At 41.5% G+C, this 22,836-nt stretch overlaps 1 protein-coding gene across 6 annotated transcripts in view; it reads left to right on the forward strand.

The window, feature by feature from the left end:
• Nucleotides 1–22,836, forward strand: part of LOC148028984 (uncharacterized) — a 161,507-nt gene that overhangs the window by 72,734 nt on the left and 65,937 nt on the right. For all 6 annotated transcript variants that reach the window (XR_015692358.1, XM_087687772.1, XM_087687773.1 and 3 more), the window contains 6 exons: nucleotides 4,023–5,022; nucleotides 5,138–5,238; nucleotides 5,359–5,503; nucleotides 5,629–5,697; nucleotides 5,781–5,826; nucleotides 5,981–6,441. Coding sequence is in view for 5 of the 6 variants with exons in the window: in XM_087687772.1 (XP_087543898.1) it covers nucleotides 4,023–5,022; nucleotides 5,138–5,238; nucleotides 5,359–5,503; nucleotides 5,629–5,697; nucleotides 5,781–5,826; nucleotides 5,981–6,441 (1,822 nt within the window). In the remaining variant the exon portion in view is untranslated. The remainder of the gene's footprint in view (nucleotides 1–4,022; nucleotides 5,023–5,137; nucleotides 5,239–5,358; nucleotides 5,504–5,628; nucleotides 5,698–5,780; nucleotides 5,827–5,980; nucleotides 6,442–22,836) is intronic.

The following is a 22,836-nucleotide window of genomic DNA, read 5'->3' on the forward strand; positions in this document are numbered from 1 at the left end:
ATTAACGTCCCTAAAAGGCCAATGTGGCCTATGAGACCAAAGCAATACGCACGATGATGGTGTGTTTCTCATGTGGAACGAGAAAAGAAGAAAAACATGCCTATAAGATTGAAAAATGAAATAATGTCCTATAAAAAGAAAGCATGTCGATGATCTAAAACCCTCTAATGAGATGTCTGTCCTCTAAGGAGATGTATCTTTGCATGGCTAAGGAGTCTCGGCATTTGTCTCCTGTGGCGCGCAATGATGGCTCTAATTTGTTTATGGTGTGTGTGTCTAGGCCTTCGTCTGGGTGAACATTGGTGCCTAAACCAATTGAGTGCCACTGCTCTATCCAAAGGGACGCCTACAGAAGATGATGTACTCCTATAGGGTGTGTGGCAGCAGTAGTGGTATGTGCCATACTCGGTCGTGTATTAATGAAAACGTCAATGACCACTCTCTGTCTATGTGAACCGAGTTGTGGGGGCCTCCTACTTCTTAGAATAGCTACTTTGCACCTATGGAGCTCCAAGAGGAAGAAACCCAAGCATCTCTGATCTTTAAACTGCATGATTTGTCTTCTCAAGGGTCCAAAACCCTCTCGAAACAGACAATGGTATTTGCCTTGTATATCATAATATACTGTGTATCAACAGATATAGTGTTCCTTTGTCTGTGGCTCTCTGTCGCATAGTGGGCATATGCGTTCCTTTGTTTGTATGCCCTCCCATCTGCTTGTGTCAATCCTCAGGTGGTGGGATGGGGTACGGATCTGACCAATAACTATGTGCAATCCATGAGGCAGCTGTGTATCCATGTAATTGGGTCGGGTGATGAAACCATCCTTAGGTACCTGAAGGAAGTGGGTCTAGTAGTGTGCCATCCCCGTGACATGGGGGTTGAATCCAAGGCTTCTCCGTATCTAACCGTATTATGTCTACTTTGATCACATGGTTCAGCTTTGATTGGCATAGGTCAAGTGTAGGGCAATCTGAGCTATAGTCAAAGGGGGTTAGTCTGTCAATTTGCAGCCCATCTAAACTCATCCATGTACTCATTTGAGCATACCAACAATGTCTGTCACCATCTACTGCTAGTTGTCTAGAAGAGGCCAGGGCTAGGGGTATCTATCTTGAGGGAGCTCCCATAGTCTATGTATGAAAGTCATTGCTTGGACCAAGGCCTCAACCACCATGGATGATACTTCCAACTCAGCTCTGATAATCTTATGTGGGTTTGAGCACTTCGCTCGTATCATATGTGAGATCATCATGATCAGTGGTCTTTCCATATGTTCCCACTTGTCATAGTATTCCTTCTCTGGTCCATCTTGGTCTCCCAAAGGCTGTCCCCCCATGTGGGAGAGACTCGAACCCCAAATAGCTGCCCCATATAGGAGTGTGGGTGTAACGAGGGTGTCAAAAAGCCACAATTTGGTGCGTGGTTCATGAAATTATATGTGAGTACAATGTCTCTCCAATGCACCTAAGGCTGCATATGCTTTTGCCAAACGACCCTTTGATGTCTCTCTCTAAGAGAACTGTGGTCCCTTCAATGTGACCCCAAAATAAACATACTGCCTAACCATCTCCATTGGTTTCTTTAGATCTCTTTAACCTTCTTTAGCTCTCTCATATTTTGAGAGGCCGTGGCTCATCAAATGTGGTGCATCGAGTCATATCACTCCATGGGGAGGTTGACTCAAGGATGCTTGTACTCATGAGGGTATAGTCACTGTCAGTGACATCTCATTGGTATCTAGTTGTGGTGTTGGCACCTTGCCTTTGCTTTTTGATGGTCTCTCTTCAAGCTTTATTGTGGAAGTCCTACATGTTTTGGACTTGGGCTTGCATCTCCTCTTTACTCATGGCCTTACAAGTCTTCGGCATGGGCTATCTTGGCACTATTCCACTTTTAGTACAAAGGATCCTCTAAGGCATCTTCCTCTTGTGGCATCCATTCCCTTGTGTATCACCCATCCCATAGGTTTTACACCATTCCCCACCATCTCCTTTGGTGTTTGCCTCCTCTCCCCCATCCCTTTGAGAGAGGGATGATATTTCTTTCATGCAACGTTCTTTCCTACGTCGTCAATCCACCATTCCCTACCGCTTGTATACCCAGTTGGGTTAGCAGCTTGTCTTGCCGATTCCTGATTGGATATCATTGGAATGATCTATGAGGGTTCTCTAGTCCCATTGGCCTATGGAGGCCTCCCATTGGATTGGGCTGTCATCTGAAGAGGGGGCTTTGTCCTTGATTGGCATTCATCGTCATAAACTTCAGTGGCAGTGGCACTCTTGCCCCTACCGGATTTGTTCCACCTTCTCTGTCCTTTTGGCACATATAGGATTTGTGAGGGGGTGTTAGTAGTCGTGTGTCATGTATAGTCATCTCCTGCCTCTGTGAACGTCAATTTGAGTCAGAGGACATTTGGAGCTTTGACATTGTATTTCTCTGTCATTTCATTTGTCCTGGACATTTTAGGTAGAGGTCAATACCTGCATTGTAGTGTAGGCAGCCTATTTCCTCTGTTTTTTGGACAGGCATCCGTTGTCCTAGGCAAGGTGGACATTCATGGGGATTGGGCAGTGCTTAGGCCATTTTATTTGGCATGTATTGCATCTTTTGCTGGTCTGATCAGTCAACTGCTGCCCCTCTCCCCTATTTATAGGCTGCCCATCTCCATAGTCAATTATCCCTTATTTCATCTGCGAGCCTTCATCTTTCTCTCTCAGCCTCATGCCTCCATCTAGTGCCCATGCTGATGCTCTAAGCTGCGTTTTGGGGCTGACTGTTGCAGCCTTGTATCATTCAGCCTTTTATTAATTTTGTTCCTCCATTCTACGCTGTTTCTTTCAATCTCTTTCTCCTGTGTTCACTTTCCTTTCTGCTACGCACCATCACAATGTGGGGATGGGCAGGAGTTACCATATCGAATGACTTTATAATCACATGCAATAGGAAGAAGTTACCATTCCCAATGCTCCAAAAGCAAAAAATGGTAACTCACTATGACTTGATGCAATCAAGGTAGAAAAAATTCATTAGTGTCAACAGCTTTATTTTTTGTCTCTCTATGGCTTTCTTGCTTTGGTTTTTGCCCATGGCAAGCATGAAACACATTTTACTAGGCGTGAAATGTGAAACACATTTCACTGATGAAACATTTCAGTATGCAATGTTTCACCTATCGGTTTCACTCCAAGGGGGAAAAGCAGTAAGTTGCCGAATATACGTATTTTAAATGTGTTATTGTGCCATTTCATGTGGGTTTCACTTATGACCTACACAAGGGTGAAAGGTTTGTTAAAATGCAAGGTTTCAGTGGTAAAAAATTTCAGGGGTGAAAAGCTTTGCAGTTACCTTGCTTTTGCTTGGTGGAGTTTGCAGTTATACTTTTGTTCTCTCTTTCCCAACAGGAGAGAGAGACAGCTGTCATATTAGGATTGAAGGCCCACTGCCTGGGTTGGGGAGGTGACATGGTTTAGCCGAGGCTGCAGTTGTGCCACCATGCACACTTGTTCTCAGCACTCTTTCCTTTTGTAATGCTCTTCACTCATAATAGAAGGTTCAGCTGAGATACCGGAAAGTAAGCTGCATTCACAACAATGCTTTGCAGTGTCTCTCAGTCCTAGCTGACCAACCAGCATTAATCCTGGTGAGCTAGCCCCTGCTTGTTGAACCTGCTACTCACACCAAAACCTTTGGTGACTCAATGAGTGCACATGATGCTGGTTACAAGACTGTATAGTTGAGCATGTGGAGCGAGGGGTGGTAATTGCATCTTGTGAGTGGGAAAGTAAACCTGAAATATGCCCAGTATGGAGAGATTGAAACAGTCTTTCTTTAAACTTTAAAGGTGTGTTTCTGTTTATAGTTTTTACACTTCTTTGTCATGCACATTTGGTGTTGGCCTGTGATGTTGTTAAGGCAGATGATAACATGTACACCCATAATATTTTTGTTTGATCTAGTTGTGTAATTTGTGGGATTGGTATTTGGGCAACCCTTATGTAATTCTTCCTATGGTGATCCAGTGTCATTAACAAAGCCATTGAAAAGGCAACTTTAGCAGCAAAAGAGAAGGCACAAAAAAGAGCAGATACTTCTACTGCAGCTTCTAATGTACCAAAAGAGGATACATCAAAGGCAGGTGGTTCAAGAACTGCAGAAGCTGAAACACGCAATCCAAACAAGAATGCATCCACTTCAAACAGATCAGAGCACTCCAGTTCTGGATTGGAAGGTCCAATGTCTGGTAGACATGAAGACAGAGCCCAAGTGCTTGATGTTGTTAGTGAGAGGAGAACACGGACTCTTGCTCCTGAGAACCTAGACAATCTCTGGACAAAAGGACGCAACTACAGAAGAAGGGATTTTGAGAGGACTACAGCAAAAGCAAATCCAGGACTTTCAGGGACTGTGTCTCGGACCAGCGAGATTCCAGGAAAGTCATCTTCTGAGAGGCAGGAAGTGAGGCCCCCTTTGAAAGATTCTGCAGTGAACCTTGGGCTTGCAAAGGTGAAACAGACCTCTATATTGGGAGACACTGTGAAATCAACAGCTTCAGAAGCACCTTATCCTTTGAAAGAATCTAAAAGGCCACATGACATACCAAAAGTAGACAAAAAAGTTGATACTTTCCTTGGCAGTCAAGTAACGGGGAATGGTGTGCAAAATTTGGCAACTGCTGAGGTCAAACAGGGTAATTTGCAAAACGGGAAGTTATTGCCTATGAGTCACTCAATGTTGAGTACAGCTAACTCAAAAGGGCATCATGAGCAGGATGAAACAGTTGTAAGTGGCTTGCATCATCGACGCACTCGTAGCTCAAGCACTGGACTAGAAAGTTGGCAGAAACTGGAGAACTCTACTGCAAACCAAGGAAGCAGTTTAGACTATTGGGATACTCCTGGTATACCTATCTCTGCAAAAAATGGGGAGCTTGATCAAGGAACAGGATGGCTATATGATACAGCTGGAACAAACGGTCAAAGCCCTTCAGCTCATTCAGTTGCCTCAAAACTGAACTGTTGGGTAAGTGTAGATTTCTATGTGACTTCACTGTTGGGAAGCTTATTTACACAAAATTGTGTATCTCATTCTCAGTGTTCATATTTAACTGCTGCAATCCTTTGTAGTACTTCTTCAGGTGGTTGGAGCACATTTAGAAAAAGATGCATCCAAAACATTTGCTGTTTATTCTGTTGCTGTCACAGATTCTGATAACAACACATGGTTTGTGGAAAGAAGGTATGCATCGATTTGCTGAATAGAACTGCGTTTCTGTGGGCAGCTAGCCTCATGTTCAATGAGTCCTCTTTTCCTGTGGTAACCACACCTCTTACGTTTTTGTGGATATTGGACGTATAGATTTCGAAATTTTGAACAGCTACATCGTAATCTTCGGGACTTGCCTCACTACAATCTACAGCTTCCTCCAAAGCGCTTTCTCTCCTCAAGCTTAGATGATAGCTTTGTTCGTGATAGATGTATTTTGCTTGACAAATACTTGAAGGTGTGTCTCATGTGTAAAGGGTCACATTTGATCTTCAAACATTTTGCATTGAGCTTGTGCAATCCCATGGATAATGCATTTTCTTAACCTGATGAGCTTTCGACTTAATGTGCCTGTTTCTTCAGGACTTGTTGTCTATTCCAAGTATTGCAGAGTTACATGAAGTATGGGACTTCCTTAGTGTTACCTCAAAGGTAGTTAAAATAAAGATTTGTTGAAATTAAAGTTGATACACAAGTCTCTCACGATCCTGAATCCATTTTGTTCATTTTGCTAGAACTATGCTCATTCCAAGTCCCCTTCAGTCATGAAAACATTAGCAGGTATAATTACAGCTGCTCACTGTTGTCAATCTGTACTTGTCCCCACTATGAACTGTGAAAATGATAATGGATATACTGTGTTCATTAGGTCATGCTTGTGCTGCTGGTGCCTTTTCATGGTTAGATGACCCAAGCTTTCTGTTTGCTTTTGCAGTGAATGTCGATGATGCAGTGGATGATATGTTTCGGCAGCTCAAAGAAGTCTCAGATGGAATCCTTCGACGTGTTGGTGGGCCCCCATCTCCTGCTACAGATGAAGCCTCTCAATCTGTCATGGAAGATCTGTCAAAACAGGCTGGTCCATTAGAAGCACCTGCAACAATTAGTAACATTGCATCCCATGGAGACAAAGAAAGATCAGAGCAATTATCAGATGACGAATATGGTGGCCCTTCAAGTATTTTAGATGGAGATGGCACATATATGATGGAGGGTTGGAATAATGAAAGAGACTCGCAAATGCTAGATTTGGTGCATGGTAGGATATTGGAAGCTGACAGAAATGACCGATGGCCTGGAAAAAAAATCGAAAGAGGAAGCTCTGATGCTTTTTCACTAGAAGAATCTACTGCGGGATCAGAGGTCTTTGAGGAAGATCCATCGGTGCCTCCTGAGGTAATCCTGTTAAACTAACTGTTCTTACTAGCCAGCTTTTCTTTGTTATATGCTATGATAAGAAAAGTATCTACAAGTTTACATTTTCTTTAGGAAGGGGATAAGATTTTCACTGGTCATAACAACAGCCATGAAGGTTAAACTTTTATCAATCTCAAGACATCGAATGGAAACTGAAAAGGTGGAATCAGCAGAAAAACTTTATATACACTTGCTTATCAAATAAATGGAAGGCCTGTATGGAATTGTGAAGTTTAGTTTTTGCTGACTCTTGAGTCTGACAATCCTCTTTTTGACATTTATTGTATTGTATGAATTCAATATGACATTGAAAATAGAAAGAAGTATAGCTAAGTGATATTGTGATGCATACTTTAACAATTCATTTCTCTATTTTAAATACAATTTTATACTCTTAAAATATTTTTGACATAATGAGTAGGGTGTGCTGAAAGTGAGGAACCCCAATAGTATATGACTATCTTGGGGATGTGAGTTGGAAATAAAAGACCTGGAAAATTTCCAATTTACTTTTGGAGCTGTTTTTAAGTAAAATGTTTTAAGGGCATTTTGAAGAGCTTGGAAATTGTATCATGCTGTGCAAGCATTGCTTTCATATAATAAACAGACAAATCTAAGCTCAAAGACTATTATACTTTGTTGGTCTTATTTAATGGTAGAAAGCTATATTTAGAGACTCATGATACTTATTTGGAGGCAAGTAATCAGCCTGTACAGGTTCAAAATCAGCCTATTGATGATAGGTTCACTTTGTGTGGACTGTGCCTGATGACTAGGATTTTGGAGGATCATGACCCTACCTCTCTTTAGGAGGTTCGTGCATATAATACCTGGCATTGTGTTGTGTAGTAGGAGCTTGATTGTATTGAGTGTAAGGACACATCAGATTTGGTTCCGTGTCATTGAGGCAGAAGATTATTGGTGTGAAGTAGGTCTACAAGACAAAGTATTTGCTAGATGAGACCTTGCCACTTGGACAAGCACAAAGGGAGCCTTGTTGCCAAGGGATTTCCTTAGAAGCCTAGCTTGGACTACGGGACTTTTGCTCAGATCCCTTGAATTTCTACCATTTAGACCATTCTAGCATTTGCAACCTATCATCGCTAGTTCATGTATCAAATAGATGTCAAGTTTGCTTTCCTCAATGATGTCTTACTGGAGGAGATTTATGTGGATTAGCCTACATGTTTGGTTGTGGTAGGCAAGGGGATCATGTCTATTGCTTGCAAAGGCTCTTTACATAGTTGCCCTAGTACTATGTACAAAAGGATTCATACTATACTATACTATAGTTACCATACAACACATATTGGTACCATAAGGTACCAACATAATGGATGCATCTTTTTGGGTCCGATCCACACTTAGGATGAGTTAAATCAATCTTATGATAGTATGATTCTCTCATGGGATTATGAAATTCATACAATTTCTCTACCTCTTTTTGTAAAAAGAAATTAGGTTTTGAGTAGCTTTTATGAGAGAGTAACATATTTTTATCCTACTATAGTTTAAAAAACTTAATGTACCATTTAGTACCATATTTTGTCCTATTGTACCATATGGCACTTTTCATCCCTACCAACCATGAATCCTATGGCTTTAAGCAAGCTCCCAATGCTTGATATCAACTGATCGACTACTTCTTTCTCAAGCATGGTTTCAGGAGATTGGATCATCATCCTATTACTACTGGTTGGAGGCACAAAAATGTGTACTTATGATCCTTTATGTTTATGAATGATACTTACAAGTAGCCATACAGAGGAGATGGAGCATACATGGAAGATCCTAGGCCAAGAGTTAGATATGATAGATATTGGCCATCTTCACTTATTCCTTTATCTTGGGGTCTACAAGTTACCTAATGGTATTTTCATTTCCCGACATTCGTACATCTCCATGCTACTTTGAGGTCTTGGCATGTCCTCATGCAAACCTATTTCATGCCTCGTGAACCCCGAGTCCAAATCATCTTGTGCAAGTGATACTTATTGGTGGATGCTACCCATTATTGGAGCTTGTTGGATCTCTCATATGGCTCATCCATACAGGCGGCCTCAACATCTCTTTTGTGGTGACCTTACAATCATCATTCAATAAGACTTCCCTTTATGCTTGCTGGCAAGCCACTCTCCTCGTGTTGTGGTACTTACAAAGGACCCATTCCCATGGGATTTTGTATAGAGAGGGGTCCATTCTCACTGGATGGAGTGATTCACATTGGGCTGGCAACATTTCTACTGTTCTCTTGGATCTAGTGCTATGTCATGGAGTAATAGAAGCAATGTACCATTGCTCTTTCATCAATGGAGGTCGAGTATCAACTTTCAAGCTTTATGATCTACAACTTTGGAGGTTGAAACCAGCCTTCCTTCCGGGATAGGGTGGTAAGTATTCTGATTCAACACTAATTACAGAAGGCATAAAATTCAAACTGAAAATGCAAATGTTATCACTTAATCTTTGATGTTGGACACCTGATTGGCCCTAAAACTGGTGCCCCCTGCGGTATTTCTGTAGCTTGTATTGTTGAAGATTGAAGTACATTGAGACCTACCTTGGTCTCCTTCAATCGTCAATACATCTTGCTGCCCACAGCATAAAATTCACTTAAACTGAAAATGCAAATGCTACCACTTAATCCCGGACGTTGGGTTGGCCCCAAAATTGGTGCCCCCTACAGTATTTCTATAGCTTGTATTGTTGAAGGTTGAAGTACATTGAGATCTAGTTTGGTCTCCTTCGATCTTAAATACATCTTATTGTCCATAGCAACCAACAACAACCTGAAATCAAGATTACCAGGAGTAAGGTTTCCACAATTTGTAAACGATTTCCACATCACCATGACTACAAGCTACGATCACCACAATTGGTACTGTGGAGGGGAAAGAGTCTTCAAACCGATTTGCCCATTGGTTTGCTTGGGGATCGGCCTTAGATTTGCTCCTTGGATGACAAATTCTGCCCCAAACTTAATGTTAGTTGGGTGCCCTCTTGAAATTCTCTGAAATCCCCATATTTCAGCTGCTGAATATTAGGCCCTAAATTCTAAGCACTCTTCCGAGGGTGGTTGACAAACTCTAAATTTTACTGTAAATTAGGATTTTCAGCAAGAGAGGAAGCTGGAGAGAGGGAAAGCTAGAGAGAGAAATTTCAGAGTTTCATTTGCCAAAATTAGCTGAAATTTAATGCTGCCTTGCTGTAAACGGCTGATTGGCTATAGCTCACCATTAACAAGAGTCCTAGGGCCCCAAAATTGCCGTCACCCACCAATAGACAGCCTATAGGGGCTGTCACCTACTTCCAATGGCCTCTAGGTCGGGTCAGCTCTTTGACAACCTCCCATGGCTGGAAAATTGCAGCAGCAGCTTTCTCTCTCTTCCTCTCCCAATCTCCACCATGGCTCCATCAGTCTCATATAGCCTTTCCTTCACTTGTAAGGGAAGGTTTTGCCAAGTGGCAACCTTCTGATCGCATTTTTCAGTAAGTTCAGCCCAATTAAATTCTTGCTTAGAAAAATAGTTTTGCCAGCCAACACTTAAATTGGGTAGGCCAATTTGTCATCCAAGTATTGACCATTTTGAGCCATTGAACTAGTATTCATTAATTAATTAATCATTACGTGGTTGCTGATATCACCACTGACGTTAACGGCTAATAAGATCTTCTAGGCCAAAATTTGACACAAGGTACCACCTAGTACCTGTCAAGGATTATCTATTACAACTTTTGCCTTTGACACTTACTAATGTCTTAGGGTCTCTGGCTGGTCATTGTGAAATAACTAACTTGCACATCACATATGCACCTCACATTCGCACATTTGAGTAATGCTTAATCAAATGCTAAGCAAAGCATTAAAATATCACATCCTCACAATAGACCTTCCCCTCAAAATCCTTTCAATCGCCCTTGATTGCACTGCAATTTGTCAAAGGCATTGGTTGCCATTGCTAGAAATACATGCTAACATCATAGTTAAACAACATGTGTATCTATTGCTTAACCATGCTCATGCCCTTGGCATTTGAAATTGTAGTCATGTAAACCGCTTTTGATCCACACACATGAATCATAACCATTGTCAAAACCATATGGGATGCATCGATATGCCAAAATCTAACAGTGTTTTGATCACCAAGGCATTGTAATGCATGAAGTGAGCGTAAAAAACACCTCATAGCAATGATGTATCACATGATAGTCATGTAAAGTATACCTTAGCTGCAAACCATATGTAACTCATGTAAATATACTTATCTTGCATCACCTGCAAATGTAAATTGCATACCATCCATGTGTCCCATACATGCCTTGCAAATGTACATCACATCCAAATGTACATTTCATGTATCCCATGTACTCCATACATGTCCATAGCCTTGCGAATGTATACTTTTAGAGCCTAGGTGCAAACTATATACATTCGTAGACCAACTCATAGTGACTAGTATATTAAATAGTTATCCCAAAAGAAAAAATACTATTAGCATATAATAACCCGATGCAAAACCAAGTACATCCAGAATCCACTACATAATTGAGCCATCCATCACTAGGGGAGTGGAGGTGCAACCTTCTTCTTGAGCATTCGGCAATACTTTGGATCTATGCTTTGTTGAACGTGAATGAACCCGATCCAAAACTAGATCTAATTGAAACTCATCAAGGTAAAACGCAACATCGAGGATGATCTTTAGGTCACCCTCTATCCATTTGCATTCTTCCGTGGGTGAAACAATGTTGAAACTTCACCAAAATGTATATGGGAACTTTCCCTCTAAGTTCACTTGCCTTGAAACCTCCAGTAGGTCTAGGCCTTTGTCCCTTTGGACCACTAGATCCCTGGAACTTTCACATTGCTGCCAAAAAGGGCAGATTGGTTGCATTTCCCTCATGCAGCAACATACGGAGCATTTTCATGACCAACATTAATACCATGAGTCCAAGACATAGTGGACTGTATGTGTTCATTGCTAAACTTGCCGCTTTGTGTCCCAACATCATGCCAGCATTGCTATACATTGGGTTTTTCATTCCACTTGCCATACTTGGATACATTGGGCCTTGCATACCATGCATAGGCGGCTGCATACCAAATATATTTAATCCTTGCATCATGACCTCCCTACTGTTTGTGGTATCTCCCACTCCTTCAGCTTCGACAGCCTAGACTGCTGCTTTAAGTATCCTTGACCATTGCACTCTGCCCTCTAGTCTGAGCCTTCAACTTTGGTCCGGGTATCAACCGATTGCTCGACACCTAATTCAACATTAGCATTAAGGATTTAAAAGCGCACAAGCTAACATCTATTGTCTTAACTCTTTTCCATGATGGAGGAAAGGTTCGCATCATCTTTATCAGAACGATCCTCATGACTAGAGTCTATATGGCACCCTTTCAACCATCTCCATTCATCTAGGTTCTAAGGGAGTTGTATCAGCAAACCAATCCAACACCATCTTCCAGCCCATGTTTTCCTCACATATTCCTTCATCTCTCTATTTATTTTAGTCTCTTCAAAACATCCAAGGCATACCCCTATTCAAAGTCGAGATAGATACATAGTAGTCACAACAATAAGCCAATGAGAATATAGAGTTCCCCAATAGGGAAGACAATTTATTGTTGCGATAAGTGCCTTTCCATTTGCATTTAAAGAGAAAGGCTCTCACTAATAACACCTCATTTTAATGGGTCTAACTTCACAACACGTTTCAACATAAGGCAACATTCTTTGCATTTTGGAATCTTGTTCAAGGGTCTATGTCTGAGTTTGATCCCTACATTTCCACTTTAGCTTGTCCACCAATGGAGAGCTTGCAATGCTACCACCCTTGTTGAGTCAATGCAAGATTTGTTCCATGAGTCTCATTCTCAATCTCAATATTTTGTTCTTGCATCCTTGAGATGTGAATGAAAGGGATGACTTCAAATCGATGGCACAATACCAACAATTACTCTCTAAGTTTACCATTCTCCCACTACTAGCCTTGATGTTCTAAAAAAGGAAGGGCATGAACTAAAAGTAAAGATGGTAAAAGTGTTGATAATCACTTGCTAAGATTGCCACCAACCCACCATTGACTCTCCAAAGTGAGATGACGACCTGAAAGTGATGGTACAGTATCAACAATTACTCGCTAAGTTTTCCACAAGCCCACCACTAGCCTAGCTGTTCCAAAAAGAAAGGGGATGACCTAAAAGTCAAGATGGTAATGTCAGAGTGCAGCGATGCGGAAGCGTGGGACCAAGACTGAGAGAGAGAGTGAACGCAGAGAGAAGAGAGAGAGAGAAAGAGACAGTGGAAGATGAAGATCTGCTGTATAAAGTGTGTTGTATACAAAGATATGCAGATATGTACACGGGCGCAGTGCGCGGAACTGCGTGTCTCCACCTCGACGATGCAACCTGCTGTTCACCTCGAAGTACGCTGCAGTCTGCACGAATCTCCAGCCTGTAATCTACAAACAAAAGTGTGGAAGACTGTGCAGAATGTCGGCTATAAATAGCCGAAAAGAATGCGCCCAGAAAAGGCAGGTCGGCTGCATTAAATGTAGCCGACTGGTATTGTACAGGTCGGACTGCCACGTGGTTGGCCGACTGGTCAGTCCGACCAGACTGCCACGTGGCGCCTGTACGACCAAGATCTGATAATTGCTAACAGGTAACGCATCAACAATTACTCCCTAAAATTGCCACCAATCCACGATTGACCCTCCAAAGTGAGATGACAACCAAGTTACTTTTATTTTAAACAAGCTTGCCTCTCAATATTTCCATTTCATAAACTAGGTTAGTTCTCAAGATACTCTTTAGATTTACCTACATCTTGTTAGAATTTGTCAATTTTGGGCAATGCCCATATAATTTGTGTGGTGTAAACACTCATATAAGTGTCACTTTAGTGTGTGTGTACCTAGTGTCTTAACATTAAAAGTAATGACACTAGGGACTATAGTTAGTTAGCAACTCTAGTTAGTTGGTGGAGGGCTGGTTAGGACAACCCTTGACCTAACTTGTTGAGAAGGTTGTACGTGAGCTGAGCTGACAGTGAAGGTTTAGAGAGTTGAGAGCAATAGAGTGAGAGAGTGAACCCGACACTTGATGTTTGGTACAAAGACTTGTGTACCACATTCTAGGTTTTGAATATATATAAAGTACAAAAGTAAAAGGGTACATTCACACCCGAACACGGTAAAAGGCACGTTGAGCCTTTATTCCCAACAACCTCCCACCTAAAGGCAAGGTGCTTGAAGGTAGAGGAAAGAATTAGCTAAGTCTATGCATGTACCTAGCTGAAAGACATATACTATCCAACCCCCATCATCTGGCGGTTATGAGCAAACGGCTCGGCTTGAAGACCCTTCGTAAGAAGGTTTGCATGATTATCATTTGTATGTATCTTGACAAGCTCAATGCCTTTGTTATCAAGTATATCCCTGATAAAGTGATACTTCACCTGTACGTGCTTTGTCTTTGCGTGAAAGACAGGATTCCGTGCTAGCATGATAGCACTTTGACTGTCACAGTGGAGGATAGGAACCTCTGTAATCCCAAGCTCTGTCACTAGTTGTGAAAGCCATAAAGCTTCTTTGCATGCCTCTATGGCAGCCACATATTCTACCTTTGTAGTAGATAGTGCAACACATTTTTGTAGCCTAGATATCTAAGAGACTGATTTTCCTATGAACATAAACACATATTCTAAAGTAGACTTCCTGCAGTCAGGATGGCTAGCATAGTCTGCATCCATGAAACCAACAATAGATAACTTCTACTTACCAAAGCAGATACACAAATCCTTTGTGCCCTTAAGGTATCTCATGATACCCTTCACTGCTTTCCAATGCTTTTTGCCAAGATATGCCATGTATCTGCTAACCACTCCCACTGCAAATGCAATGTGAGGATGTGTAGCAACCATAGCATATGTCAAGCTACCAACTGCCCAAGCAGCAACATAGCATACATCAAGCTACCAACAATTGAAGCATAAGGTATCTTAGCCATTTCAGCCTTACCATCATTTGATGTAGGGCTGTCATCTACACTAAGTTTCATATATGGAGGCAATGGTACACTAATAGCTTTCCCTCCCTCCATATTGAAACGTTGCAGAACTTTTGTAATATAACCCAACTGTGACAGATAAAGAAGACCCTTTGATCTCTCTCTGAGTATATGCATGCCAAGAATGTAATTTGCCTCACGAAGATCTTTCATATCAAAGCTATCGTGTAGACTTTGCTTCAAGGAGTCCAAGGCATGAACATCCTTGCCTGCAATTAGCATGTCATCCACATACAATACCAAGAGAATAAGGCTGCCATCTGTTGCCTTCTTGGTATATAAGCAGTGATCAACTTGAGAATGATGAAATCGGTGAGATTGCATGAATGTATCAAATTTGTGATACCATTCGTGTGGTGCCTCCTTCAGCCCATACAAACTTTTGTTGAGTTTACATACCATGTGCTCTTTTCCCTTTGCAACAAAACCATCAGGCTGCTGCATATAGATCTCCTCATGCAAATCACCATGTAAGAAGGCTGTTTTTACATCCATCTATGTGAGTTCCATGTCCTCAGATGCAACCAAGCCCAAGATGGTTCGCACAGTAGTTATTTTGACTATAGGAGAAAAGATTTCATCAAAATCAATCCCATGTTCTTGCTTGTATCCTTTAGCAATCAAGCGTGCCTTGTACTTGGGCAAAGAACCAGAAGTGACTTTCATTTTGAAAATCCATTTGTAGGGTAGCACTTTTTGTCCTTTTGGCAAATGCACCAAATCCCAAGTGCCATTCTTCATGAGAGATTCCATCTCTGATAGCATTGCTTATTGCCATTTCTTACTATCTTCTCTGTCCATTGCCTCCTGGAAGCATGACGTTCACCACAATCTGTTAACATGACATAATCAGCCACATAGTTTACTCCAGGAATAAATCTATTTGGCTGTTTTTGCACTCTGGTCGACCTACGGACCCAGTGGTCAATATTTGCTGGCTGTTCAGCTTGTAAATATGCATTAATAGCTTGCTGTTTTGTAGGTTGTTCCAGGTGCACATGTTCTCATTGAATTTGTGGGACATCATGGGCAAGATCCTGCTGATCATTTACAGCATCATTCCCTGTAATTTTAGGGACATTTTCAGCAGGTATTTGCCGTTGTCTAATGGGCATTCTTTGCTATCCTATTGGTACATCTTCTTGAAATACAACCCCTCGGACCTCTTCTGTTTTTTCGCACTGTTTGTGCATGCGATCTTCCCAGAAGATGACATCATTGCTACAAACTACTTTTAAGTTTTCTTTTCTCGGGATCCCATAATCTATACCCCATTTCACCTTCATCACCATATCCTAGGAAAATACATTTACAGGACTTTGGCTCAAGTTTGCTGTGTTTTTCCTTGCATATGTGCACAAATGCCTCGCAGCCAAACACTTTCAAGTGTGCATACGAAGGTGGCTTGCCCGACCACACTTCTTGGGGAACTTCCCCCCCCCCCTCCCCCCCCCCCCTCCCCCCCCCAAAACCCAAAAGACCTGTTTGGTGACCGATTAATCAAGTGTACGGCTGTCATGATAGCCTCTGTCCAAAAATCATGGGGTAAAGCAACATGTGACAGCATTGTATGGGCCTTGTTTTAAATGGTCCTATTCATATGCTCTGCAACACCATTTTGGAGTGGATTATGAGGAGCAGTAAGCTCCCTTTTAACCCCTTTGCTGTTACAAAATTCTTGAAAGGCTTTGGACACATATTTCCCACCATTGTTAGAGCGAATGCATTTTAAGGTCTTGCTGGTCTGATTTTCAGCAAGTGCCAGGAATTTTTTAAATTTATCCAAGGCCTTGTCTTTGTGACGGATTGGATAAACCCAAAATTGGCGTGTGGCATCATCAACAAAGGTAATAAAATACTTCTTCCCCCCAGAGATAATCCTGGCATTTGACATTCATCTGAATGTACTAACTCTAAGGGTGAAGACATTAGAGAAAGAGGTTTTTTGTGTGACGTTTGAGCATGTTTACCATAAATATAATGGTCACACTGTTCAAAATCAGCATACCTCAAAGACGGTAAATAACACAAACGAGAGAGTACTTTCATTCCAGATTAACTCATGTGTCCCAACAGGCTATGCCACAAAGAAACACTTGGCTGCTCAGTTATGGCGACAATATGGTCACACACACTAGATACATGCAAAGGATACAGACTATCACTTTTGGACCCCTTGGCAACAATGCAGGAGCCCTTACATATTTTCCATTTGCTATCCCCAAAGGTGGTGTGATAGCCTTCATCATCTAGTTGCCTTGTGCTTATCAAGCTCTTCTTGAGCTGAGGTACATGTCTCACATTATGCAAAACAAACAAGGAGCCATGCTGAAATTCCGGTTTCACATTGTCAATGCCTGTAATTTTACATGCATAGTTATCCCCTAAGTGGACAACACCACATACAACACCATTGTAGTCAGAGAACTGCTCATGATGGGGTGTGACACGAAAAGATACACTTGAATCAAGTTTCCAAGTGTGAATATCATCCTCAGAATCTGCAATCAATGCATGTGCATCCAAAGAAGAAGCTAGAAGTACATCACCATCACTGTCATTATTATGAGTGACTACATTAACCTCTTCTATTTTCACATTGCTCTTTTTGACATGTTGGTTGTCCTTGTTTTCAGCCTTGTTGGCTTCATTGTTTTTGTTTTTGCCCTTCTCTTTCTTCAGTTAAAAGCAATCCCTTTTGTAGTGCCCCTTTTTGCCACAATGATGGCACTCCATATTCTTTCTACGAGATTTACTGCGTGCTCTGTTTTTAGAACTGCTCTTATGCTGAAATCTGCCTCTAGTGTGTAATGCATTTGAAGACTTGTTTGCTGAGTTATTCTGCCTATTGAGTTCTTCCATCAATAAGGAATTCTCGACATCAGAGTATTATAGTTGAGCATTCGAATCACTCAAAGCTGTCCTGAAAGTATCCCAACTTTCAGGAAGAGTGCATAGCAAGGAGGTAGCTTTGAATCGCAATCAGCTGACTGAAAATTGAGTTAAACTCATTCAAATGTACAGATATAGTTGTACCCTCTTTCATATGAAAGTCCATCAGTTTTTTCAGCCAATAAACCTTGCTAGCTGCAAAGCAAGTTGTCTGATATTGAGAGCTCAATGGTAGAGCGAGCAAGCTTATCCAAGTCATCCCACTCGTCTTGTTCCATACCTGGTGGTCTGATTCCCTTTGTTTTGATGGGCTTTACATGTTTCTTTTGCACCAAGACATTATAGCATTGTTTCTACGAGATTGCAAAATTATGGGTACCCTCAAGCTTCTTAATGTGCAAAAGTTTAATGCTGTCACTGTTTCCAGCCATAATTTTCTGTCCCAAATTGACTAACTAGTCACCAAAGGCAAGCCCAAATATGACACAAGTGACCACAATGCACAAGAGAACCAACCAGCAATGAAAATCCCAAGATTGCAGAAATTTCAGATCTGCAAATGAATTTTCAGAATTAAAAAATGTCGTTTGCTACACTCCTCAAGGAATTTCTGACACAATTAGAGACCAAGCAATTTCTAACACAATTAGACCCCCAAAATTTCACTGCAATTTCTGCTCCAAAGGCATTCTCGAGCATAGATTTGACAATTTGGGTCAAAAGCCCCAAATTTTTAGAGGATAATTTGTTCAAATTGCATCAATTCAAGTACCCAAGTGCATATACCAAGCAATTCTTGCACAAATTGATGAAATTTTGCAAAAGCTCAAAATTTTTCGGGTCCAGTATGCACAGATTTCACTAAAATTAGAGAAATTTCACTTAAGTGTGAAAAGCCCCAAAATTTCACAAGCAAATGTGCACTAATTTTGCAATTTCTGAGTCAGATTGTCCACTTCTGCATTAAAGTCCCCAAATCTGGATAAAGCCCCAATTTTCTTGGGGACAATTTGGCTTTGTGCCTTGGCGTATGAACACCCGATGAAGAAGAAGAAAAAAGAAGAATATTTCCCTTTAAAAAATGTTGACCTCTGCTTGCTTGCGTGCCATGTTCGTGGCGACCGGTCCTAGTCACCGGCTGAAGCCCAGCCGTCTCGTTTGTGTCTCGTCCATGTCCCGTCCACTGTGTGCTTGCAGCATGTCTCGTCAGTGCTGTTCGTCTGTGCTGAACTTGTCGCCTTGTTGCCTGGGCGTGGTCATGTCACGGACGCTGAGCGTGGTTGCGTATGCACTTGCTAGTCGTGTGTAGGTCCCGTTTGGCCTATGTCAACCTATTGCGTGTTGTCGACTGCCTCCCCTGCACGTGCTAAACATTGACGACTGGTGCCTGAAGCTCTTGCTTGCTTGTCATGCGGCCTGACGATCGTCACTGACTTCGGGAAGCGTGCACAACCTGTGAGCTTTGATACTAGTTTGTTAAGAAGGTTGTACGTGAGCTGAGCTGAGAGTAAAGGTGTAGAGAATTGAGAACAATAGAGTGAGAGAGTGAACACGACACTTGATGTTTGGTACAAAGACTTGTGTACCACATTTTAGGTTTTGAATATATATAACGTAGAAAAGTAAAAGGGTGCGTTTACACTCGGACATGGTAAAAGGCACAGTGAGGCTTTATTCCGAACATAACTCAGGTTGTACCTTTACTCTTTTAGTTCAGCAAGTACACTTTGCTCTCTTGCTTCAGCTTGCTGTCATTGTCTCGTTTCTCTCTCCTCCATAGCTAGTTTGTTTTCTCACATTTGGTATAAGAGCAGCTCACAAACAGGTTCTGATAAGACACTGCCAATTGGTGCCGCTCAGCCCGAGATCTTGTTGCCAACAGCCTTTGTTTTCGTGCGGGAAGAGTTCAGCTACCTGAAGCCCAAATGTGCCTAGTGGTGCTCAGTCCTAGCCCATTGACCACTAGTGCCACCACCGTTGCCGCTAGAACCATCGACTATGCTGCTGTAGTCCGTCTAGCTAGCGCCACTGCCATCCAAGTGTGCTCACTTAACCAGTGCCCTTGATGCTTGGTTTTGCCCATGCGTCTGCTTGCCATCTGTTCGCTCCACTACTGCGTCAGTCTTGCCCCTCTCCGCCATAGCAACAAAGAAACATGTTTCTTTGGGTTTGAAACTTACAAAACATTTCTTGAAGTAAGAAATGTTTTTGAGAGTTAAAAACATGAGGTTTTTATTTTATTTTATTTTATTTGTGGGTGGGTTGGGAACAAAGAAAAATGTTTTTTTGACAAAAATTGTTGGGCAATGTTAAACATGATGATGATGATGAGCAATGACTTGTGTGGGCTCGAGATTTTGAATGAGAGACTAAAAGACTTACCTTTTTGAGATTTTGTTTGATTATTGGACTCTGTCAATCTAGTATCTATTCTTGTCTTGAGAGTTGATTATTATTTGACTTTAGTCTCATTTATGAGTTATTTATGATATATTATGATTCATTTTGGATTTTGACATTTTATCAGTTTGTTTTGAAATGAGAATCATGATGTTGCAACCTGACTCAATCCATCTTGTATATGGGCTATTTACATGTTTATTTCACTTTTCTTTATGTGATATGTATGAATCATAATGTTTTAGGTTTGAACCATAGTATAGGTTGTCCAAAGACTAACTTTAATATAAGTCAATAATAGATCATAGATGCGTAACATATTATTATTATTTGACTCTCATATATTCTAAATCAAGCTCGATTGGCCTTTTTTTGTTTAGGCGAGAGTTCCATAAAGGTTTAAAATTTCTTTCCCTAGTTAAAACTGTAAAAAATGCCTATATAAAAAACTTGCGTTTCTTATTTTACCCCCTCTTGAAACAAACTTACAAAACACGTTTTTGACGTGTTTACCTGCTATGGTCAGCGTTGTGCTTAGCTAGCTCTGTCGCTCGCCTACTTTTGTCGCTACCATGCAGCACTGTGCCCCGCCGCCGCTACTTGCTCCTTGTTTGCACTGCTGTGTCTTGCTTCCTGCGTGTTGCCTTGCTCATGCTACGTGGTCTGCCCGTCGTAGCTTGCAATGCCTTTGTTTTGTGCCAATTGCGCCATGCCGCTATTGTATCACCTACTTGCGCTGGCTTTGAAGTGCCTGCCTTGCACATCTCCAGAGCCAGTGTGGCACTAGCTCCTCGCCGACAACCTCCTAGCTGCTGACATTTCCGCCACTTGGACTGCTAGCTCAGCTGACCGAGCTGCCACAACGAGTCCTGAACATTGTGCACTCTTCTGAACATGCCCGTGCCCAACATTTGGGGCTTTTCTTTGATTCAGCCTCGAATGCATGGACCGACACCCGGCAACCCAACATTGTGCAATTTCATCTCGATTGTGTAGGAAATTTGGGCTTTTTTGTTCGCAAGGCTCTAGCACATATTGCAAGGTGGATTTTAGCTGCTGTTTATTGTTGGCATGCATCTCGAGGTGACATATCTGCAAAAATTTGAGCTGTAAGGTATAAATTTCTTCCATTTCTTTGAAATTTTGTGAAGAAATGTGGGGCTTTTGCCTAACATGCATTCTAAGGTAGAAAACAAGTGGTACAACAGCATTTAATTGCTGTTACAGTCAGATTGAGCAGAAAATTTTGTGGAAATAAAGTAAATTTTGGTGAGACTTGGCATTAAATTGCTGTAAACTATACTTTTGTGGGCATGCATTTTGAGGCAAGAGCGGTATAGTAGTACATTGCTGTCATTTGCATGCTGAGCGTTGATTTGTGTGACATTCGGTACATTTTGGCATATTTGTGACAATTTGGTACTTGCATTCTAATCCCATGGGGATTCTTAGTACTTGAAAGAGTACACTCTGTACTTCAGCTATGACGTATTTGGCTATTGTTCTTTGTACATCATTGACAACGTGACACATCAAGAGCATAATGATCAGAGTAGCATCCTTGGTGTCCTCACTCAGGAGGACAAACTTGATGGCATAAACTACCCATTGTGTAGTTTATGGTCCGCAATCTTCTTGTGGCGAAGGATTTGTGGGACTATGTCACATGTGATTTGGAGCGACTAGGAGGACTTGCATCTTAGACACCTCAATGCAATGCTTGAGGACAGATATTTGGTGCTGTTGCTCCTCCCCCTCTTACCAAGGATTAGAGGAAGTGGGACTTGAAGGACACACAAGAATTTCTTTGATTGCTTTATCGATGAAAAGGGCAATTATTTGCACATTTGGTCTTGTAGGATCTCAAAATTTGCTTGGGATATACTTGAGCACATGTTTGTAGCATGCGATGAGGCCAATATATCCTATCTCCATAGAGAATTGGCCAATGTGAACATAGATGAGGGTGATAGCATGATAGATCACCTTACGCACATACAGGATTTCCATGAGCATGTGCTCAATGTTGATGAGGTCATTCAGGATGGTGAATTGGTAAACATCACAATGAACTCTCTTTTTGAGTCATATCTTGGTTTCCACACCTCTTTGATGTTATCTTTGAGGTGGGGTAGCAGCCCCTTACATTTGTGGAGTTCAAGGGTCTCCTGTTGCAAGAAGAACAGACTTGGAAGAATGTTGCATTGTGTTTAGGTGATGTGGCTATGCTTTCTAAGTACAAAGGCAAAGGAAAAGTCAACTAAAATGTAAAAGATTAGCAAAAGGTTGATGCTGGACAGCCATCAAATAAGGTTGCTCAAGACACATAAAAATCACAGAAAAAGCGGAAATGTCATTATTGCAAGAAGCATGGTCACTATATTGATGAATGTAAGAAGAGATTGGCCAAAGAGAAGAGGGACTCTAGTTTGGTTGCCTAGGAGACGTTAGCCAACAAATCTATTGAGGGTGATGCTTTAGCCAACTTTGTTGAGGAGGACTGCATTTCTCACATGCAGTTTTGATTCTTCGATGGCTGATTCAGCATTTAATGCTGCTGAAATAGTGAACACATGGTATTGGTACAGTGGAGCATCAAAGCACATCACTTACAGGAAGTGTCTATTTACCTCTTTGCATTCAATCCCTATTGGGAAGCGTGTTACGTGTGCGAATAACAACAATTATGATGTATGTGGCATTGATATAGTCGTAATTACTATTGCAGATGGTTCCACTTTCATGCTTTTGGATATCTTGTTTGTGCTTGGGATTACAAAGAACTTGTTGTGTATCTTAGCTTTTAATAAGCATGGCTTTCAAGTCATCTTTGAGGATGACAAATGCATTGTTAGAGACAGAGAGATGGATTATGCACTCAGGTTGTTAGGCACCGTGTATAAGGGTCTCTTTTTGTTGGATACCTATGATAGACAGTCTCATGATGCTTTGGCAATTACTACTCTTTCGCTCGCAATGCAGAATGTGGAGTTAAGGCATGC

Source organism: Lygodium microphyllum, chromosome 11 (genome assembly GCF_053477565.2).
Source record: "Lygodium microphyllum isolate KBCC chromosome 11, Lygodium_microphyllum_v1.1.10, whole genome shotgun sequence".
Classification (NCBI taxonomy): Eukaryota; Viridiplantae; Streptophyta; class Polypodiopsida; order Schizaeales; family Lygodiaceae; genus Lygodium; species Lygodium microphyllum.